The sequence below is a fragment of the Astatotilapia calliptera genome, chromosome 23 (genome assembly GCF_900246225.1).
Source record: "Astatotilapia calliptera chromosome 23, fAstCal1.2, whole genome shotgun sequence".
In the NCBI taxonomy this organism is placed as follows: Eukaryota; Metazoa; Chordata; class Actinopteri; order Cichliformes; family Cichlidae; genus Astatotilapia; species Astatotilapia calliptera.
In genome coordinates, this window is record NC_039323.1 from 24,064,891 (window position 1) to 24,086,778 (window position 21,888).

Below are 21,888 nucleotides of genomic sequence, written 5' to 3' on the forward strand. Positions count from 1 at the left end.
ATATTAAAAAAAATCCTAAAAGTCACACTTTTACAATGAAGTTTAGAACTCAAGTACAGGACAGCAAATCTCCTGTGCCACACTGGAGTAAATAAAGACTCTGCATAACACTGCACTGATACATAATGGAGAATGACCCATTTTAATTAAAAGCCACAGCTGCTGTTTGCAAAGACTCTTTGTAAGAGCCGAGTGTTTACCTGCATAGTGTAGTTGGCTCCTATCTTTATTAAGTGCTTGATGAGCTCGGCCGAGTGCTGGAAGTGAACATTGGCTGCCGAGACACAAAAAAACAGGACATGCAAATAAGTGTCGGAGAGGTTAATTCCACCACTGGATAAAAGGCGCCGCACTCGCCGAGGTCAAGTTTTAAAGCTCAGCATAGCAGAGAGGCTCGTGAGACTCACGCCTACCTTCAGTAGCCCACATTACTACGATGTTATTGTGAAATGAAGTCAAATTACATCCTCCGTTTCTGCTGTTCTGTGAGGAGGATGAAGGAAATGTGCATACCGTCAGCAGTGCCGTGGACCAGGAATAGAGTTCCTCCCAGATTTTTCATGCCGGACAGCACTTTGGAAGCCTGAAGATTGGACACAAATCAAATTATTTGTCGCATTAACACCAGGTCATAACATTACAAGCATCAGAATTTGATTGAAGGGTCAAAAGTGTAAGAAAAGTTAATCGTGAAGTTTCCACTTGAGGAGGCGGATTGTAAGATCATTAACAGGAAAAAATATATAAGAAGCTAATTTTTTCTTGTTGGCTGATGCTCTCCCTGTGCAAGCTTGGCTTCATCTCACAGGCATGTTAGATTAACTGGTGATTCTAGGTGAGGATGTGAGAGTGAGATGTTTCTCTGTCCATCTATCTGGGGTCTACCCTGCTCCAGATCCCTCGTGACTCTGAATTAGTTAAGCAGTAAACAGAAGCTTTAAGCTAAATATACTGGAAATCACTAGATTATTAAAGCAAGTAACCATCTTCTTGATGAAAAATTATACGAACGTAGACGTGCCAAACCTGTCATTCCTCTAGTAAGCGCATCATCTCCATTCAACTTTTTAAAATGTTTACCTTTACAGTAATAAAAAGCATGTTTATAGGCCACAAACTGCCCTGTTTCCCCCTGCATGACAACTGCATGATAGGTTATTTGTCTCTTCTTCTTTGAGCTGCTCCTTCAAGGGGTCGCCACTTTGGATCATCTATCTCACGCTATGCCTGGCATCCTCCTCTGTCACACCAGCCCATCCTTCACTATATGAACCTCCTCTGAGGTCTTCCTCTCACTCCGGCGCTCCTGCTTTTCCTTCTCTTTAACTGCCTCTGAACATGCCTTCCCTCTTCAGCCAGCAGTAGCACAGTTTCCACGTCATTCCATGGTTCACATTATTAATTATCTGCTTGCTTGATTAGGTGCATATTTTACACTGGAATCCCTTCCTGACACAACCTTCTTCTTTCATTCAGTCTTGGGACTGAAACTAGGAGTACTGGTTTGTAGTCTGGCTTGTAGCCCAAAGATGCGGTAACAGGAAGGTTAAGCCTGCAAGTCCTCACCTTGGCTAATCAGTCACTAAACTGGACCTTTACACTGCATTTGTGCTGCAGGTGCCTTTTTAATCTAATAGGAGGCTGAGGGGTAGAACCGACAGCCATCAGTATTTTTCACCCCCTGAAGCGAGGAAGTATGCAATCAGCTCCCCTTGTTTGTCTGTTTGTTAGCAGTCCAGCGTCCACAGTTTTCAGGATATTGTTGTGTGATGGTAGTTACCAAAAATAGCTCAATCTGATTTAATTTTAGTAAAAATCAGGTCAGGGTCACACCGAATGTGAATATCAGTAAAAACTTTAGATTATCCACAACTTTTTATGTATCGTCTTCAAACTTCACAACAATATACCAGGACTTGGGGGACACGAGTACCTCTGTTGAGTAAAAACATTTGATGTTAGCAGCACAATGACAGTGTAACACATTGACGTCAGCATGTTGTAATGAAAACAAAGTTTCAGTGTAGCCCTTGTCCTTCAGGGTGACTTGAGCTCTCTGAGTGCTCGTGTTTCCATCTGAGGTCATTTCTTATATTTATTTAGCCTGGAAAAACTCGACCTTAGAGTTATATATGTAGTCTGCTTGAATTAAAGCCACTGAAATAAAGGCGCTAGACTCACATGATGTAACGTGAGCCACTTTAAGTGTGATGATCCCGTCTGTTGTCCTTCATGCTCTTTGATTTGCTTTTTTTGGATTAAGATATTTAAAAACTAAGCAAAAAACATTTTTTTAAACCAAGATGCCAGACTGATAGCGATCGCACTGGGAGGGCGAAGCTTTAATATTACAGGATGTCTCAGTCTCACTGCTGTCATTCATTTTGTTCCCAGCTGGAATTCAAACCCGCGACCAGCCATCAACCACGGCATGTTTTCTCACCCGTCTGTTTCTGCATCTCGGAGGACTGGGTGAGTGATGATGCCCTGCTGATTATTGTCTGATCAGATTGTGCCACATTTCCTTCTCTGGGTGACTTTTGAAGCAGACCACCCCTCCTGCTGCGAGAGTCACAAAAATAGAGCTCTCTGGCCCAGTTACAGGCAACCCACTTAGGAAGAAAAACACTCTCTGACTGCAACCTTCACTTGGAGGACAGCTGGGTGATTTTTTTTTTTTTTTAGGATGGCATTTCTCTGTTCCTAAATGTTTTCTTCTTCTTTACTGGTTGTTCTTTACTTTTAAAAAATGGGAGCTGTATAATTTGTGTTGGCTGTCTAACCTCTGCTATGTAAAATGTAGAAATGATTGGGAATCAAACAGGTAAAGGTGAAACCCACCCAGCCACCTGCATCATCAGCCAGCTGCATTTCCCATTAAAGTGGCTCTAAGTTTGCACTCTCCTTGGTTTCAGAGATTTGAGCTGCATGAAGCAGCCTGTACAGCTGCCAGCTTACCTCCACGCCTCGGTTTAAACACAGTAAAGATAAAAAGATAAAGGTGTCAGGTCGCAGGACATTTTATCATCAGCTGTGCTTCTTGTTTAAACACATTGCTGTCTATAAATGGAACAAGCTACAAAAAAAACTATTCTCTGATTTCGCTGGAGCGCTTTAAAGGGTCGTCTTTGTCTCCCTGCAACAACCCCAGCACACCTTTTTCTTTTTTTGTGTGTATAATGTGTCTCAATTTCTGTGTATGTTTTTTGTACACAGGTCTGTCTTTTCAAAAAGAGATGTTGATCTCAATAAGACTGCCTGTTTAAATAAAGGATTTAATAATAACAAGAAGCACTCGGAGAGCACAAACCTCCGCCAAGCCGGCTCACTCTCTGGGCAATATTTACTTTTAAGGGAACAGTACTGTATTTTGTATACATTCATCTTGTTTTCTTTGTTATTTTTAAAAGTACTTTAAGCAGCTTGTAGTGCAGTAAAAAATCAGATACTGGTAGCATGAGAGATATTTACTTCACTCTCTACACTACAGTATATGCAGCTTACTCTACTATCTTTAAGCATGTAATACTTTCTGACGTCCCCTAAAAAAGGCAGATGTGAAATGTAGATGTGAGGTCAGAGGTCAAACGTGACACGCCATCTGATGAGGGACATCCAACTTCCCAAATCCAGTCGCATTTAGCTGAATTTCTTAGCAGTGTTAATTTTCTTAACTAACAAATGATAACTAAACAAAAACTGATGGACACTTTGGAGAGAAGAGATCCAATCAGAACTTATGAAGTTGTGAGCAAGGCGGGACGAGTTTGGAAGTAATCCAATCAGAAGTAATCAGACATACACATTTGAGCTGCCCTCGGGAAACGACTCAACCACCTCACGTGCTCGCAGTTTCTCTCGAAAACGCTTGGGAGGAAGAGACGAGCGGACATATGGACAGGTTTCACATTTGATGGACAGGAAAATAAGATGCCGTGTGGAGGAACGCTCGTGCTACAACAATTAGTTGAATAAAAATAAAAGAGTTTAAATGCTTAAACTATGACTAAAATGAAATGAATCTAAGTCATCCGTTAATAAAGAAGCAGGTGGGTAAAAGACAGAAGATGCTCACTTGGTATCTGCTCTCGTCAGTTGAAGGTGAGCCGAAGTATCTCTCTGAGAAGGCTGAGGCTGAAGGGGAAAAGGGAAATCAAAGAGGTTACATGACGTCAGCAGCAACCTGAGAACTTTACATAAAAAGTGCTGCATGGATCTTCTGGAGGATCTGACAGATCAGTGGCACTGGAATAAGCTAGAAGCCACACATTATGTTAGAGGACACATTTGAAGTTTATTATTGGCAAAAAACAAGTTGAAGTCTTCTTCGACTCATGCTGGAAGAACAGTCGGAGGTGGAAAGGCGTCTTATTTCTGCTTTTTACAAGTGAAGACAGACAGACAGAGACGCTTTCTTTGAAGCAGAGGCTTTGCAGCAACACTTCAGTCTATTAAACTCTACTCACAGCCAGCAGGAAGTCCTGAGCTGTACAGGAGTGCTAACGCCCAGCATTCCCTCCCAGAACTGACGAGAACTTTTTCATCTTTAAATGTAATAACCCTGAATTCCCGAAAGCGAACGCAAAGGATAATTAAAGTGACATTACCCCGGCAGTGCACATGAAAAAGATTGTGCAGGATAAAGATGTTGTGTTCTGAGAAATGACTAGCCGGGTTCAGCAGCAGCAGCAGAAGTAATAAATATTTCCGCGTCTCTGGAGCGTTGTATTAAAGAGGATTCAAATTCCTGCTCACCGTACATGCTCCAGTCGGTGACGGGAGCGCGAACAGCTGCGCAGCTGATCAGCTTCTCTGTCGACTTCAGCATCATCAGCGCAAGGTAGCCACCGTAGCCCTGCAAGGGAGACATTAGAGGAGCGTCACTTGCACCGAGAAAACACAGGACGTTTCTATCGTGTTTACACAGCATCAAAAAATGGCAGTCTCTGCATGGATCTGTACTTCATTACATTTATATATGGTCTCCAGCAAGAGCAGTTGGCAGCAAGAACTGTTTAAATATCTTTAACAAACTAATAAAGAAAGGCAAAACTAAATTTTAGGGAATAATGTGTAATTTAATTGGGTTTTTGTGGTATTAGTGGGCTGTTCTGGGTTTAAAAACAGGAGCATTATATTACAAGTAGCTCAAAGAGTAAATACACTGCTCAACATCATCCAGTGTGGCCCGTTTGGCAGTGATGGTTTGGGGAGGCGTATCCTTGGAGGGTCACACAGACCTTCATGTGCTAGCTAGCGGTACCCAGACTACTCAGACCAAGAGAAACTCCTGTTCCTCCTGGTACAGGTCATAAACAAGTCTCCTATGGCCAGAACCTTTAAGTAGTCCCTGGATGACAAATGCATGATGACAAATGTTGCCTCCTAATGAAGGGCCACAAGTGCCAAAATGAATTAACTGAGTACATCATTAAATCATTCATTTAAGGTGTCATTAATAAATAATTACATTTGTAAATGAAAAATTATTTAAATATACAAATAATTAATATTAAGTAATTTCATTTAAAACAGTTAATACAGCATTTATTATTTTAATTAATTATTATTAGATTCAATTATAATTTAATGAGGAATTTAATTACCTCAGTACATCAAATAAATTCATTTGGCACTCACAGCCCTCCATACTCCAGTGCACCTCTTTTTCTTTTGTACCAAAGCGGCTGAAATGGATTCACAGTGGTTTCTACTTCTTAAATAGGCAGACTGAAGCTTCACTGAGTTGTTATAATTAATGATGGCAGAGTACATTTTAACCATGTTTTCTTTGTAAAATCTCATTTCCTCTTTTTTGTGGGATTAATTCACTGGATGAGGAGGAAACAGAAATCAGAGTTTTGACTGGGCAGCCACTACAGTTACTGTACCGATCACACGTGTATTCAGGGTTAGGTCAGGGCGTGAGAGACTAACCTCGCCGAAGACTCCAACACGAGTGCGATCGATGAACGGACGCTCCGCCAGGAAACTGAAAAACACAGCGGCTATTTTTAACGAGTGGAGAGGAAGTGGGAATCAGAAAGCAAGAGAGGTAATTATAACTTTATATTTCATTTCAAACATCACACACTCTGCTGAAGCTACATAAGGAAGGTCAAAGGTCAAAGCCGTGAGAGAAGTTTTTGAATGCAAATTTATGTTTTCCAGAAACATTACTATTCATAAAGAAATAATTTTTTTCTTTACGTCTCCCAAAGTTTTGAACAAAGATCACTTACACCAGACCTCATTCTAATCATAAAACAAGCACCTTTATATCCAGAAAACTGGAAACAGAGATTCGATTGATTTTCTTCTGTTCACAAACTCAATTAGTTGCTTCGGGCCAAGGAGTTATGTTTTCAGTAGCATTTACATGTGTGCTTCATTCTGTCTGTATGTCACACAGCGGAAATTTGTGTTTTTATGTTTTATCAATCTGTGTATTGGTACATAGTGTTGATTTTATTTGCATGATTTTATTGGGATATTTATATTGCATGTTTGTTTATTGATATTTATACTGCATGGTTTTAACCTCATATTTATATTTGTGTTAATGTTATACCATGTTCCTTTAACCCACTGTGGACTAAACAGTCAATTGTAGGCACCTGTGAGGTGGGGGCGTTCCCAAGGTGGCCTATCAGCCGCCAGGTTGACCTATTAAAGGGGATGGTGAGCGCAGAGACAAGAGGAGAGAGGAGTGACGCACGAAGGGTGAGGAGGCGAAAAAGGAACGTGTGCACCCCCGCATGTGGAACGAATTACTGCCTGACTGTGGGTGCCGCGAGTTGTTCGCGATCCAGTCTAACGGCAGGAACGCAACAGTGGGTGGCGATGGCTGCAATGCACGACAGGGCAGGGAGCCCCTCTGCTGCATCTGACGGTGAGACGAGGGAGGCCGTGTTCAGGTGTGGAGTGGGGCGGGACTATGCGGCGACGCGCTGTTAGGAGGAGACAGGTCCGCGATAGGAGCCCCCTCCCTGGTCTGTTGCTGACGAGTTTTACCATACTGGAAGAGAAGTTCCTCTCCTGTCTCTTTCATATAAGGACCATTCGCCATGTGTGGCTGGACTGTGGGATTATGGGACTATGGGAAAGTAATTTTGGTATATAGAACACATGTTTAGCCTTGTTTTAATATTGTATAGTTATTCTGCCGCAGGGTTTTCAGCGGGTTGCAACACTACTTTATTGTATACGGGAATTTTATCTTGTATTTGTGACTCTGCTGTGTTTTTTTATTATGGAAAAATTGGTGTTTGAAGCCAGCTTAGTTTCTGTGCCCTGAGCGCTGACCCACCCACTCCCCTTTGCGCTTGTATGTATACCAGACGTGGTGGTGGTGAAGATTTAGGTCCACCAGTCTTAGCGGCTACATGTAAACATGAACGCTCTTAAGGTTTAAATGAATTTTGATAAAACTCTGTAGGCGAGTAAGGTGCACTCATATTAACAAGTCATTAAAATTAGCCTTACATCCATCGAGGTCTTCAAGGTCAACTTACTGGTCGAAAAATGACAAAAAGCCTTAAAACCCAGAAACTATGATTCTCACAAGTTTGGTGTGTCGTCAGTACAGAAAGTAACATATAAAGGTTTAAACCTCAAATCACATTTGACCTCTGACCTCTTCTTCAAGGTCAACAGATTGAGCTGAAAGTCAAAGTGATCATTAATGTTTCTTACTGCCATATCGTGTATTGACAGCATATAGACATGTAGGGAATGACAAACAGGAGGATTTTAAATATATTACGTTACTTTGGAACTCTGACAAGTTTATTAAGGTCAAACTTTCTTTGTTTGTATCAGCAACATTTAGGAAAGAATTATGAATATCCTACAAATATCGTGTCACATCTGACCTCTGACTTCACTCTGACCTTGGGTTTTATGGCACTACATACTTCAAACTTCTTAAAATAATTTTAAAAATAACAAAGAAAACGAAATGAATATATACAAAATACAAAGCAGGACTCAGAAGCTTCTTGTTATAGGTCATTTAAGGGTTTTGCTTTGCTTTTTAACTTTTTTAACGTATGCATCTTGTTTATGTTTTCCCGCCCAAGAACACCGCAGAGTCATCTGCAAAGCTCTGACAAAATCTCTGTCTAACAGAGAAATGGTACTCCAGGGTGGACGCTACGTACTTCAGAGCTGCTATGTAGTCCTCCACGTCCGCTATGCCGAGCCTCTGCTGTGAAAAACTGCCAGAGGACAAAAGACAAAGAAACTGTGAGGTCAGAAAGGACTGAAACAACTTCTGTTACTAAAAAAACAAAAACTGTTACCTTTGACCTCTGAACCCTGACCCCCTGCCATCAATCCGCGCCACGATGACCTGCGCCAATCCTGCCAGCACCGAGTCCCACTCCAGCCTGAACTCCTCCGTCACCGTCTGGGTGCCTGGAGAGCTGTCGCTGTCGGGAAGGTTGTTTTACTCACATTAATGTACTGACTCTTAGATCCGGACATATTTGTAGTTTACTGTGTGAGAGTGGCGCTTCACTGAAGCATTTTGACCCTTGGCCCTGACCCATTTTTGCTCTAATGGTCACCATAATTTACAAAATGAGCATCATGCTGTACTGAGAAAGACTTAAAACTAGCCACCCAGGGCATAAACCCTGAGAAAAATGTTAACTAAGGACATAAATGAAGGGAACTGAAGGTCGTTTAGACTTCTGTATAACCACGTCTTTCTGAAACCAGTCCGCATGTATATAAAACTGCAGGTTGATTTTAGCTATGACATTTACATTTTTCTCAAACATCCATTTTCATCTCCACAAATGTGTCCGACAGCCTGCAGCTACACTGCAGTTCCATTTTTAGCTGTCCTCACAGAGTCTGGCCTTTGAAGCTCACAGTGCTGCGATAAAATAAAATAAAAAAGGCAAATGTAATAAAGTGGAAAAGGCTTACACAATAAGAAGAAGGCCGTAGATGTAGGAGTCAGAGAAGTCAGGAGGATAGATGAGCTTCAGAGGCAGCCCTGTGAGAAGACATGCAGAAATATTAGCTGGAGACGAGGCGAGGATAAAAAAAAGATGCACGCACAGACACACAAACATGACGACAGGTGCACAGACTCAAACACGCTCGGAGTGGCTCAATTATCTCATGAAGCTCACACACTAGCACAGCTGTTAAGTGCAGATAATTTGTACCAAAGGTTGTGTTAGTGAGCTCCGTCCGAATCATCCTTTTAGTCTCCAGCGCCGAGCGCAGGGGGAGGTTGTTCTCCAAGACGAAATACGCTGTGAAGAAGAAATCGTGTTTATCAGAGTGCAACAAAGCTGTTATTAAGACGAGAAAAATCATTAAAAGGTGCTAAGAGGTCCAGGATGCTCAGAGCGGAGCAGTTAATTCTCTGAGTGTTTTTCTATCAAGACTTCATCGACTGCTGGTTATTACGCCACTGTTATTTTTACACAATAAAAAGAAGTCATGACTTGACGTTGCTATTCACGAGCTATATCTCAGACTCTACAGGTCTCAGTTAGCATGATAAACGTTCAAGTTCATGACTTCTGGAACAATGTCCTTTGGAAAGAAGAGACCAAAATCGAGATGTTTGGTCAGAAAGCACAAACTCAAACATCTGATACCAGCTCCTAAAATGTGGAACAATTTCTCTTCTCTGTTCGTTTTTAAATCTCGTTAAAACCTGCATCTTCTCCTTTGGTTCATTGTGGTTGTTTGTAAAGTGCTTTACAAATAAAGTTAGTATAGTATGGTAGTTTTCACTGTTACCTCCTGTGGGTGGAAAAACCCAGCACGTGACTCTCTGTTCTCACCAAATATTGACCCTGATAGAGGATGACCCCTACCTTCAAACAGCTGTGTTTAGAGATCAGAAGATCGCCATGGTGTTTTTACTTATCTCAGTTGAGGGTCTGCAGACCGAGGCCGCTGCATGTAGCATGGATTATGAGCCTGCTTGAGTAAAATGTAAAACTTGCTAATGTTTATCCAACTACAACACAGCCGATATCGTGGCTAGAAAGACTAAACAGTGTCATAAATAGATGCCTCATACAGGAGGTGTCTATTAAAAGGTACACGACACTCATATGCGAGTTTGTAATGAGCAGCTAATTGTGTTGGTGTTTTTCCATCAGGTCCTCATTGATTAATAGCAAAAGCTCTAACTTGCAGTTTTATTAACATGCTCACAGTTTCTCATTTGAGCTTTGCCTCTGATGTATGATTGATCAGCTAGAAGAGTTCAGAAAAACCTGCAGTGTAAGACTGGTTTACTGATGACCATGAACCAGACCAACCAGTAAATATTTTCTGGCTTGGCAACACATCAAAATCACCTTTGAGGAGAAAAACACTCACACCTGCAGTTCTCTCCTAAAACACCACATAGGCCTCAATATAACATGACCCTGCTTAGAATATGACCACTCACCTTCTACCTGTTATTTAAGGAAAATGTCCTTTTATAGGAAACCCTTTACACTCATTATTTGAGGAGGATTCCCAAGATGCTATTACTGCAAAGCAGGGTCTTATCAGAGGGATGCTTCATTAGTCACTCTTCCCAAATTACCTAATACAAAATGTTTTTTGAGCGTGTTTTCACCTTTTTCAAATCAGTCTGAGTGCAGCTGGTGCAGATTGTGAAACCCCCGCGAGAAAGATTTGCCGTTTGTAATACTGGACTATAAAAATCACAGACTTAACTTGACAGCTGTCACTCTTGGCTGTTTAATTTCTCTCTGCTTCATTTATGCAGCAAATGCACTGGGAGACCTTCAGTCGTAATTCATCTATTTTCTATGTGGCTGCAAAACGCACCAGGCTTCAGCAAAGGCTGCTGGGTAAACTGGCTATAAATCCACTGTATGAACAGGCTGAAAGCATTTGCTGATAAGCAACATAAATAATCCATATTGCAGACCAGTCATGGTGGTGTTCTCTGATAAACTATATCTGATTTCTCATACCGCCTCCCCCCCAATCTTATTTCTAAGGAAAACTTGCATAAGGAAACTTGGTTGATTGTATATCAAAGGTGAATTTGCTCCTTTCTTCTCCATCCTCGAGCCCTCTGACAGAGTCCACCTCAAACAGGCATTAGAAGAACTACAGTTTTTGGTACTTCAGCTGTGGATTTATTTTTCAGCCCTGGACCTTCAGTGGGTTCTTGTCTGCCCCCATAGTCTCCAAGTGCCACAGCAAGTGGCAGTAATACACTCACTGAGAAGCAACAGTGAGCTTGGTGATGTTTTTTAAACATGCATGGTTTTTTTGGAGAAAGTTGATCCTCTCATGACAAGCATCTGGTTTGTTATCCCTGAAAACTTCAGCATTTGGAAGAATTTCTCACAAAAGGAACCCCAGAAAACATAACTACGTTTGTTACTTCAGCCTGACTTTAACACAACACAATGTGGCTCGACACGACGAGGCTGCCCTGTAGCATTTTGAGGTGATTTCTCCTAAAAACAGACACATGGAAACTGTTACTGTACTTTAATTCAGCTTTTAATTCCTGCTTTTGTGTAACGGAAAATTCTGCAGCTCATGTGCATTTGAAGAAGCACAAGCACACGGCCAAGCAAAGGTGTCACTGCCGCGACTGTGCATGAAGTTGGTGACCTCTCCTTTCACTATGTTTGTAGAAGCAGTCTGCACAGCTAGCTGCTTGATTTCATCCACCTGTGGCCATGAAGGTGACTGGAACACCATGGCTGAGTGAATACTTTTGGAAATGTAGTGTAGGTGTCCTCTCTCTGGCATTCTATCAGTGCACCACTAACTTACACAGATGGTATCCAAATCCACTCTTTCACAATCTTTTAATGAATTCCCCTTGCAGCCCCGCTGATGATTAGCTCTTCTAAAACACTAAGCGATGACACCCGCCCGTTTAAACTGTGATACAAAGACGTTAAACGCCTCCAAAATGCAGAAATTATCAGCGCAGTCTGGCACCAAATCCAGCAGCTGCTCATGTTTCCACACAAATGAGATGATGTCGCCTAATTGCAGAAAACTATTTTCCATTTCAGAGCAGAAGTGAGAAAAAAGCACATCTGCCCGCCCACACAAACATCGCACAAACACCATCAGGCGGAGTAAAGACTCCACTCACAGTCCACGTCGGCGAGACTGACGAGCAGCACAGCTGGAACTCCGGGACCTGCGATGGGAGACAGAGAGAGAGAGAGAGATGACTGTGTGCTTGTGAATAAAAAGCTCCATGCTGATGCAGCCTGCTTTAGGTTGTGTTTTGACCAATTATCAGTCATGCAAAAGCAAAAAAGAACAACTTATTCTGAACATCAGGAGTATTTTTATTTTTATTTCTGCAGTTGTTATGCGATTAAAGCAAAAAGAGTGAAACTGGAGATTTCAATCAGGTTTAATTCTCTCAGCCAAGCTCTAAATGCAGCTTTCCTTTGCATTTGCCATATTAGAAAGTAAAAGTGAACAATGTTGTCGATAGATGGTGTTGTCTGGCTTTAGATTGAGTGCGTTATTTGTCTGGAGAAATAAACTAGCATGGCTAGCATGGAGCCAAAGAAGCCAAAAAGCCAACCGGAAAGGCTTATCCCTCAAAACTGTAAATACAAAAAAGTTGCACAAAATAGTTTCCCACCACAGGAAATTTATTTTGAGTGTCTTCATAGTTTTATTTTTGAAATACACCAATTTCTATACACTGCAGGAAAAACGAAAATAAATATTATAGTGCAAATTTGCAAAAAAGCAGCATCTGCATCAAAATAAACTATTTCCAGCAGTCCAATATGAGTCCTAAGCATCCCAGAAACGACACAGAAAGTCATAAAGTCAAACATAACTTTTAAAAACACAAGTATAGGCCCTGAGGCCTTGATGGTAAAAAACTACATTTCCGCGAAAATGACGTCACTTCCGGTTTCGGGCAGGTCATGGCGGACATGCGATAGTTCACGCTGATGGACGTAGGAAGTGTTACAAACAGCTGATCGGATCGGCAAAGCGTGTTTCTGGAATATTATGTTTTTGTTGCTGCAACTGCTTTTTATGCAGTTTTTGCAGTTTTGTGGAAGGAAGCCGTGACCTAGGACAAGCTGATGGCATAAGATGTAAGTACAACTGCTCCGGTTTCATATGCAAAAAAAATTATTATATTATTATATATTATTATTATTATATTACGTGGTTGCAGAGCTACCAGGATTTAAAAATAGTTACGCAAAACGGAGCGTGCCCGCTCTGACCGGTTTTAAAGGGTTAAAAATGTAAAATAAAAACAAGTGTTTTTGATTTACACTGGAAAATCTAATTCAATTATAAGATTTTACATATGGGGACATAATACAGTCATGTGTTCCTCGCCAGGTTCTAAAGTTACTTAAATAAAACCTCAGATGAACAACAGCACGACATCTTACACTGTGTCATTATTTAACAAGAACCAAAATGCTGAACCTAAGCAGACCTCAGGATTCAGCAGCCCGTAGAAGCACCTTCAGCAGCATCACTGTGAAGGACACTTGGTCCAATCAATCAATCAATCAATCAATCAATCAATCAATCAATCAATCAATCAATCAATCAATCAATCAATCAAGGCTTTATTCGCCACGTGCAGGTTGCCCTGCAGTGAAATAGGACTCCCCCGACCTTACACACACAACACAGACATCACATGGGGATACAGGTCGGAGATCGGTAGCGTTACAGAAAAAAACACTGAAATATACACTACAATGGGAAAGTACAAGAGGAAAAAAAGATATCCTCTACTCATGCTGGGCTCCTGGGAGGACAGCATGAGAACAGGAAACAAAAAAACTAATGGGGATGGGGTCCATAAATAGATAATACCCAGAAGGAGCGTGGTCTCGCTCCTTAAATTCAGATAATTTATCTCCAATTATCCCAGTTCATTGAGGTTCATGGACAGCTCTCTTAAGATCCCACCAGAGCATTACAGTCAGGCTGAGGTGAGACGTTTGACTGAATCATTGCAGCAGCTGTAGATCTGCTGCTATGGTTGGGATCATTGTCCTGAGTCCACGGTCGACTCAATGACCGCAAGGTACCCAGATCATGAGCCCTCCACCACCGTGCTGACAGCTGGTATGAGGTCTTTGGTTTTGTGCATCCTGACCAAACATTTCTACTTTGGTCTCGTCTCTCGAAAACACATTGTTGCCGAAGTCTTGTGGTTTGTTCAGATGCAGTTTTACAAACCTGCTGTTTTTAGAGAGAGGAGGCTTTCTCCTGCTAAACCTTCCAAAGAAGCCATACCTGTCCCATCCTTTTCTACTTTGACTGTCATGAATTTTAACATTTAACATGCTAACTGAGGCCTGATAGAAAGCAGAAACACTTTCATTCCTGTGAAAGCAGTGAGGTGATCCATGCTTGTTTTACACACTGTTTCTGCATTTTGGCTCAGTTTCTGTTAAATAAATAATTACACTGTGCAATAAATCATGTTGTTTCTCATCTGAGGACCAGATGGTTTCTCATTAAGCCCCCATATATAGAGTTTTAAAACTGAAAGAGGACTTCCCTCTTCACACATAACTCTTAATATTTCTCTATTCAAACGTTGTCTTTCATGGCGTAAAGTCTCACCGTGTGTTACAGCCTCTGCCGGTCAGAACTCATAAGCTCAGAAAGAGTGCTCATTAACACTCTGTCATTAAAATGCCAAATCTTGCTCACACGAGACCTCATAATTTGTGTGTGTGATGCTTCCCCGAGCGGGATGTGCATCGACCCTCTCTGACCTCGACAGTGCACGATGGCGTGCTGTGCGTCTGGGCTGACGTTGGCATCGAAGAAGGTGCATCCCTCTCGCAGTCCACAGGTGAGGCATCGCCGTGGAAACGAGCTGAGAGTCGACACACTGTCAGAGGAAAGGGGACAAAATGTTTACCGAGCCTCACACGCACACACACAAAGGCTGGGGGAATAAGGCTTTAAGTGTGTGTTTCACCTGTATAGGTGTCTGTGTTCTGCAGCGTCCTTTGTGCTCAGGAAGTATCTGTGTGAAGGAAAGCAGAGCAGCTAAAGTAGGACAAGGTCACACATCCATTATCCATCCGCCTGCACTCGTCTCTGTGTCCGCCCAACCGTAAGTAAAGATCTGTGCTGTCATGAAACTGGCAGCTCACAAAGCACTTGTTGTTTTCACACGTTTATCTCCTCCTCCTCAATGAAGCTGAATTATTATTATTAGCAGTGATAATGGGAAAAAATAAATAAGACAGAAAGAAGAGTTTTTATTCTGTTTCTTGGTTGGAAAATGAAAAAAAGGCTTTTCATCTAGAGAAAAATTAGGCTTTTAGCAGGAGTGTTTTTCCTTTCTCTCATCGTCTCCTTTACATCTGAGCCACTGCTTTCTGAGTCCAGCGTTATAATTACAGCCTGGCAACGAAAAGCCACACAGTCTGTGTTAAAACATTCATTTTTGTGGCTGTATGAGAAGCGTCTTAACATCTTCCTCTCAAATATCAATCAGTGTTTGCTGAGACAACACGGGTTATGATTTTGTTTGAGTCTTACACAGTCTGGTTGTTTTCGTCGTACGCCACAATTTTTGTCACCTCCCAGTTTCCCGACGTCAAGTTGCGAACTTCGTCCTGGTCGCTTCGCAGCTGAAAGACAAACAGTTTGATGGAAACATGCTGAAGTGAAAACAAAGTGAAGAACTGATAAGACTTGGAGTCTCTCATCCCAGACTGGTTAGTTAGGAAATGCAGTTTTAAATGACTTTGATGAAGTTACTTCATGCTGTCTGAATATTATTATCTTTGTTTCTGGCATTCGACTACTATTTTGACAAAGATAATCATTTTTATTGACAGTGAAGTTTAGAAATTTCTTTGTTAATGTTCATCCTTTGCCCATATTTAACTGGTGTATGGATTTGGATGTGTGTGCTTCATATTGTTTTGTGCAGCCTATGATTGTACTGCTGTCCTTGTTTGCAAGGACACTCATGACAAAAGAGACTTTTAATCTCAAGATTATTTTTTCCTTATGAAAAGAAGGTTAAATAAAAAAATTAAGTCTGGGGGTTGTGTATTCAGGCTCCACATTACATAAAAGTTAAAAACTGATTTGCATGTCACTGAATAAATAAGTATTTGATCCCCAATCAAAACAAGAGTCATGTGGTAAGCTGTTTCCTGTTGGTCACCAGGTTTGCACACATCCCAGGAAGTGTTTTGGTCCACTCCACATTACAGAAACTCTCTAAATCCTTTAGGTTTTTTGGCTAAAGCTCAGCAGCTTCAGCTCTATATAGTCTGAAGTCTGGTTAGACTACTCTTTTATCACAGTGTGCTTCTTCTTTAGCCCGTCCTTTGGTGCTTTGGTGATATGTTTTGGGTCAATGTCTTGCTTGAAGAGCCATCCATGACTCATTTTCAGCGTCCTGGCTGAGGGAAGCAGGATCTCATGAAGTCGTATTGTACAGTTACCATGTTTCCACGTGGGGGATGGTGTTCTTTGAGTCTTCAGATTTCAGTCAGTTACAGCGTAGTGTGTCACCAACGGCATTACCAACTGACTTCAAATAATTATTTAAATCAATAACATACAGATCAATTTATAACTTTTATATAATGGTGTTTCTGGATTTTTGGTTGATATTCTGTCTCTCTCCAATTAAACATTTGGTGCCAGCCCCGATTCTGTGCCTCCTCTTTCTTGACAGTTGCAAATATGCAAATATGCGTTTTATTGTGAGAATTGTTTCCTTTTTAGGTCCAACCCACCAGTTGGAACCTGACTTTTTCTTTATTAGCAAAGCAGCACAGTGACAGCTGTCTGTATACTACAACCTTCAGCGATGCGAACAAGGAAAAAGAACTCAAAACAATTGAAGAACCTGAAGTAAATTAGATCAATTTTTAAGCTTCTGTGTATTTAATGACCAATTTTTTTTTTTAATGTCCTAAAGTTTCATATAAAACTGAGCTGATAATTGAAGTTCAGTGACCTGCGAATGCAGTTTGTTTCATTGCATCTTATACATCATGTGGAATTACACAGTTATAAGAGCTTCTGTTCTTAACATTAATTCATAAAAATCCAGATTGTATTTTTATTTTAAAGTGGCCCTACTATGCTCATTTCCAGGTTTATATTGTGTGACTCTAGCAGCGTATTTTTTACATCATTCAAAGATCTACATAATCATTCTGTGGACCTTGGTGATGACCTCACTTTAAACCCAGCTTTCTTCTGATTTGTAGCCATTAATAAATAAATAAAGTGTCTAAACAGCAGCTGGGTTGAAAAGATGGTCTTAAACTGAGCGATTAGAGGATGACATTATTAACATAGACTAATCTAATCACACTGCAGGAACCCAGTGCATTTAGGCATGCAGACATGCTTAAGACGACTTAATGAGGTTCAACCTGAACATCAGAATGGAAGAACGGTGACTTTGAGCATGACACAGTTGTTGATCTAAGTATTTCAAAAAGAACAGAGAAAAAGAGAAAATGTTCAGTTCGCTGGGTGAAAATGCTTTGTTGATGTCAGAGGTCAGATGAGAAGGGCCAGACTGCTTTCAGCTAATAGAAAGGCAACGGTAACTCAAATAACCACTCATTACCACCAAGGTATGCAGAAGAGTATCTCTACAGCAGCAGAAGACCACTCCTGTCAGCTAAGACCAGGAAACTGAGACTACAATTCACACGGGCTCATCAAAATTAGACAACAAAATATTCAAAAAACATTGCCTGGTCTGATGAGTCTGTATTTCTGCTGTAACATTCAGATGGTAGGGTCAGAATTTGATCTAAACTACATGAAAGCATGGAGCCATCCTGCCCTATATCAGTGATTCTGGCTTCAGGTAGTGTAATGGTGTGTGGCTGTACTCAAAGGGCCTCCATATTTACAAGATTTCAATCCAGCAGAGCACCTTTCGGGTGTGCAGCTGACAAATCTGCAACAACCGTCTGATGCTGTCAACATGCACCAAGCACCTTGTTGAATCTGTGACTTGAAGAATTAAAGCAACTCTGAAGGCAAGAAGAGCATACAACCTGACAGCTGCAAGGTGTACCTAATGAAGTGGCCAGTGAGTATATATCCAGAAAATAAGGAGAAGGCATAAATGGTCCACTTTAATTACTAGTAAATTCCAGCTTAATGTGTACATGAAAGGGAATATATTTTTAAAGCTCTTTTGAACATTTTATTTCATCATGAAAAAATAGTTTCCTCTCAGGATAACCAAAACCGTTTAATCTTAAATATAACATTTCAATAAAATATTTAATTAAATATAGTTCAGAAAACCTCTGCAACATAAAAGGTTTAAAGGGTTCCAGACGGGATTAAATTTAAATTACTTGTGATTAATTACATAATTTCCTTAGGGATTAATAAAGTATTCTGATTAAATAAAAACTGTGGTTGGGATTAAAATCAAAGCCAAGTAACGGATGAAACAGTCGTCCTACTCTTATCCGGTCCTGGCGACACCACTTGTGGCGAGGACGTGGAGAAAAGAGCAGAGTGTCGTCTGTAAATCACCTTCTTGGTGAACATCGTGATGTGGTGGAAGTCTCCGTGACCTCCCTGCTTCACAGGCAGCGTGAGGAAAAACCGGCTCCTGTCCTTGGAGAACAGTGGATCCTGTCCCTGCAGAGAGAAACTCAAGACTTCAGAGGTCACATTCTTCACGCATGGACGCATCCTGCTGCATGCTGACTCAGCAATACAACACAGTCCAAAAATAAGCTACGCATATTTTTATCGATGGATACGACATTAAAGGAGGCGGCTGTGCAGGAGATTTAACCTTCACGTCTCGCCTACTGTGAAAACTAACCCGCCCCATGAGTTAAACCCCTTATCCAAGCACAGGGGATGCTCCTGTATACACAAACCTTGAAAATCTATCTTTATTCATTATTCTTGCAGGCTTTTACGCTATAATGCACTTATTCAAGCATTAAAAAGAATGCTAGTAACACCCCAAAAAAAAAATTACGCCATTTTCACACATCCACAGGAACCCTGGACTTTTCTAGACATCATATAAATGAGGAGCATGTGAGAACACAGATGTCAAACACGGTCAGCTCATACTTTAAATGGTCTTTAACCTCCAATGTCTCTGCTACAATGTCCTTGTGATTGTCAGGTGTGAATGGGCGTCACGTGACCTGCCTCTTGTCCAGAGATGCCCCCTCCCCTGAACCACACTGATTATTTCCAGTCCTACAAACATGTCTAATTGTGTAATAAAGACAGCTCTGGACAAGGTCTGAGTGCAGAAGCCTGTCCGGTTAGTTTTGTAACCTTGAAATCTGGTCCTTTCTAATGCTGGCATGAATGTTTGCAAGTTAAAGCTAAGACTTATCACTTGTGTGGTATTCACGGTTTGATTCCACATATGGGACACTGTGATAAATGTGTGCATTCAGACTTACCTGTCTGGAAAGCCACGTCTCTGAAGACTCCTCATGTCTCTGCATGAAAGAGCAGGAAATAAAATCCAAGGTTTGACACAGCTTGAATCATGTGTCCATTAAACGTCTCTGTAAGGTTAGGTATGGTTATGATTTCTGAATATTCCTATAATTACTTAAAAGTATAATAATTTATGCAACTATTTCTTCACTTGTTTTTTTATTGACACTTGTTAGGATGTAATGCACCAATCTCACCAGAGGGTGGGAGTAATGTGCTTCAATGTCACTTAATAATAATAAAAGAAGAAGAACACGCGAAGCACCAGTGCGGGCCACACTGGATGCTACTATACAGAAAGCAGAAACACGGAAAGTTAAAGGTGACGACAACGGTCAAAAAAGTGTGAAACAACTGAAAAATAAAAATGAAGTTTTTAAAATGTCATCTGGTAAAGCTAGCATTAGCATGTCATGTACCTGTCACAGCTACACACTGTTATGGCTGCAAAAAGGGGCTAGTAGATGAGGGGAGCGTTTTTTATCAAAACAAAGGACGCCAAACTAAAACACATAAGTACAAACACAAGTTAGTAAAAGTGGGTCATACTCTTATAAGTACTACATTTACTCTCAAGTTATGTTAAATAAGCCACGTTTCATACCCCCCCTCCCCCCACTAGGCATCAAAATCACTTAATATACTTCAGGTAGAAATAACATGATCATATTATTATATTATTAATAATATTATATTATTACAGTACTTCACTCATTAACTATTATTGTGAGTATAGTAATAACACGTACAGCGATTTATCATCTTTTATTAAACTGCAAATTAGATTTAGTCAGTATCTGTTTTATTCTGTAAGATAAAGTTATCTCACTTCAGGTACTGAGGCTGTGAAGCACACCAACGTGGTAACTGAAACCTGCCATAAATGTTGCCATGAGAGAGTCAGTCTACGATCACTGTGGTATTAAATGGGGTCAAGTTGGCAGTTATATGCAATCTGTTTATGATAATAACAGCATAACAGCATAATTAACAGCATAATTATCAGCAATTAACTCTGATAAATCATTTCACATCACATATCTGTTGCTGTCTACATGGAAAGAAATGAATATCTAACTATCACATTTGTGACACGGGGCGATCGTGGCTCAAGAGTTGGGAGTTCGCCTTGTAATCGGAAGGTTGCCGGTTCGAGCCCCGGCTTGGACAGTCTCGGTCGTTGTGTCCTTGGGCAAGACACTTCACCCGTTGCCTACTGGTGGTGGTCAGAGGGCCCGGTGGCGCCAGTGTCCGGCAGCCTCGCCTCTGTCAGTGCGCCCCAGGGCAGCTGTGGCTACAATGTAGCTTGCCATCACCAGTGTGTGAATGTGTGCGTGAATGGGTGGATGACTGGATATGTAAAGCGCTTTGGGGTCCTTAGGGACTAGTAAAGCGCTATATAAATACAGGCCATTTACCATTTGTGCTCAGCAGCCTTCCTGTTCTGTAGGAACATTACCAGAATGCAAACTGCTGGCAGCCACCAATGATGTTACCAACAGTTCAATCACCAATTCAATACAATCGTCAGACAGCTACTGGTCTTCTTGGAGATGTGAGGAGGTTGCTGTCCTATTTTTACTTGTGCGACTAAGCTATTAGCTTGCAGTCAATCAATCAAGTGTTTTGATTGATTGATTTTTCCCACCCCTACCACAGACTGTAAGAACGGTTTTGAGAAGCTAAAGGAACTTACCAGTAGGTCTGAAAAGAGTTTTAGGCTATGCCCATCAGTGCAGTCCACCACTGCCATCAGCCTTAGAAGGCAGGGAAGACCAAAAACTGTTTCTATGCCAAACTGGACTTCTCCGTGTCTGATAAACTGGACTTTATGTCACAGAGATTGGTCATTCTTCCAAACCATCTGCCAAGCTGCCAAACCAAAATCCGCAGAGCATAACCGCTTTTCACCATCTTTAAATCCGTCTGACAACAACTCCATTTTTATCAGTCCATCCAGTTTTGGATGTGTGGAGGTGAACGTCAGATACCTATGATTTCAGTTTTAGAACCAAATGACCACATTTATGACAGTTTCTCCATCTTGGGTCTTGACAAATGAATGCCAGTGTTCTTTATTCACAGAGAGCGCAAGTGGGAGCAGGCATGCTTAAAGCTACTTTGGTGTATCAGTGGACTCATCGGCCACGTGGCGGCCTGATGCAAAGTCGACACTTAGAGAAGTTCCAGTGCTTTCTGGCACATAGTCCTCACCTAGCAGCAGCTCACACTGACTTGCACTGATTGAAGTGTGCACCATTACAAGCACAGCACCATCTGCCTATAAGTCCTGGCAAAGGGTCACAGGCTTGTAAAGTGGCAGCTTTGATCTTCTTATAGTCAAGACTGCAGCAAAGAGCTTCTGCCACTTTACAATTTACTCTGTATCAGAGTGGCCTACATGCCTCAGTG

The 21,888-nt window shown here is 41.3% G+C and overlaps 1 protein-coding gene across 2 annotated transcripts in view; it reads right to left on the minus strand.

Annotated features, from left to right (window-relative positions):
* LOC113016881 (inactive dipeptidyl peptidase 10-like) overlaps positions 1–21,888 on the minus strand; it is a 128,004-nt gene that overhangs the window by 2,313 nt on the left and 103,803 nt on the right. For both annotated transcript variants that reach the window (XM_026160045.1, XM_026160046.1), the window contains exons 12-26: positions 19,437–19,475; positions 18,535–18,642; positions 15,538–15,629; positions 14,969–15,016; positions 14,760–14,878; positions 12,122–12,169; positions 9,183–9,272; positions 8,938–9,007; positions 8,304–8,432; positions 8,163–8,219; positions 5,938–5,992; positions 4,756–4,855; positions 4,076–4,134; positions 514–583; positions 201–274 (exon numbers count right to left, since the gene is read on the minus strand). In XM_026160045.1, the coding sequence (XP_026015830.1) occupies positions 201–274; positions 514–583; positions 4,076–4,134; positions 4,756–4,855; positions 5,938–5,992; positions 8,163–8,219; positions 8,304–8,432; positions 8,938–9,007; positions 9,183–9,272; positions 12,122–12,169; positions 14,760–14,878; positions 14,969–15,016; positions 15,538–15,629; positions 18,535–18,642; positions 19,437–19,475 (1,158 nt within the window). The remainder of the gene's footprint in view (positions 1–200; positions 275–513; positions 584–4,075; positions 4,135–4,755; positions 4,856–5,937; positions 5,993–8,162; positions 8,220–8,303; positions 8,433–8,937; positions 9,008–9,182; positions 9,273–12,121; positions 12,170–14,759; positions 14,879–14,968; positions 15,017–15,537; positions 15,630–18,534; positions 18,643–19,436; positions 19,476–21,888) is intronic.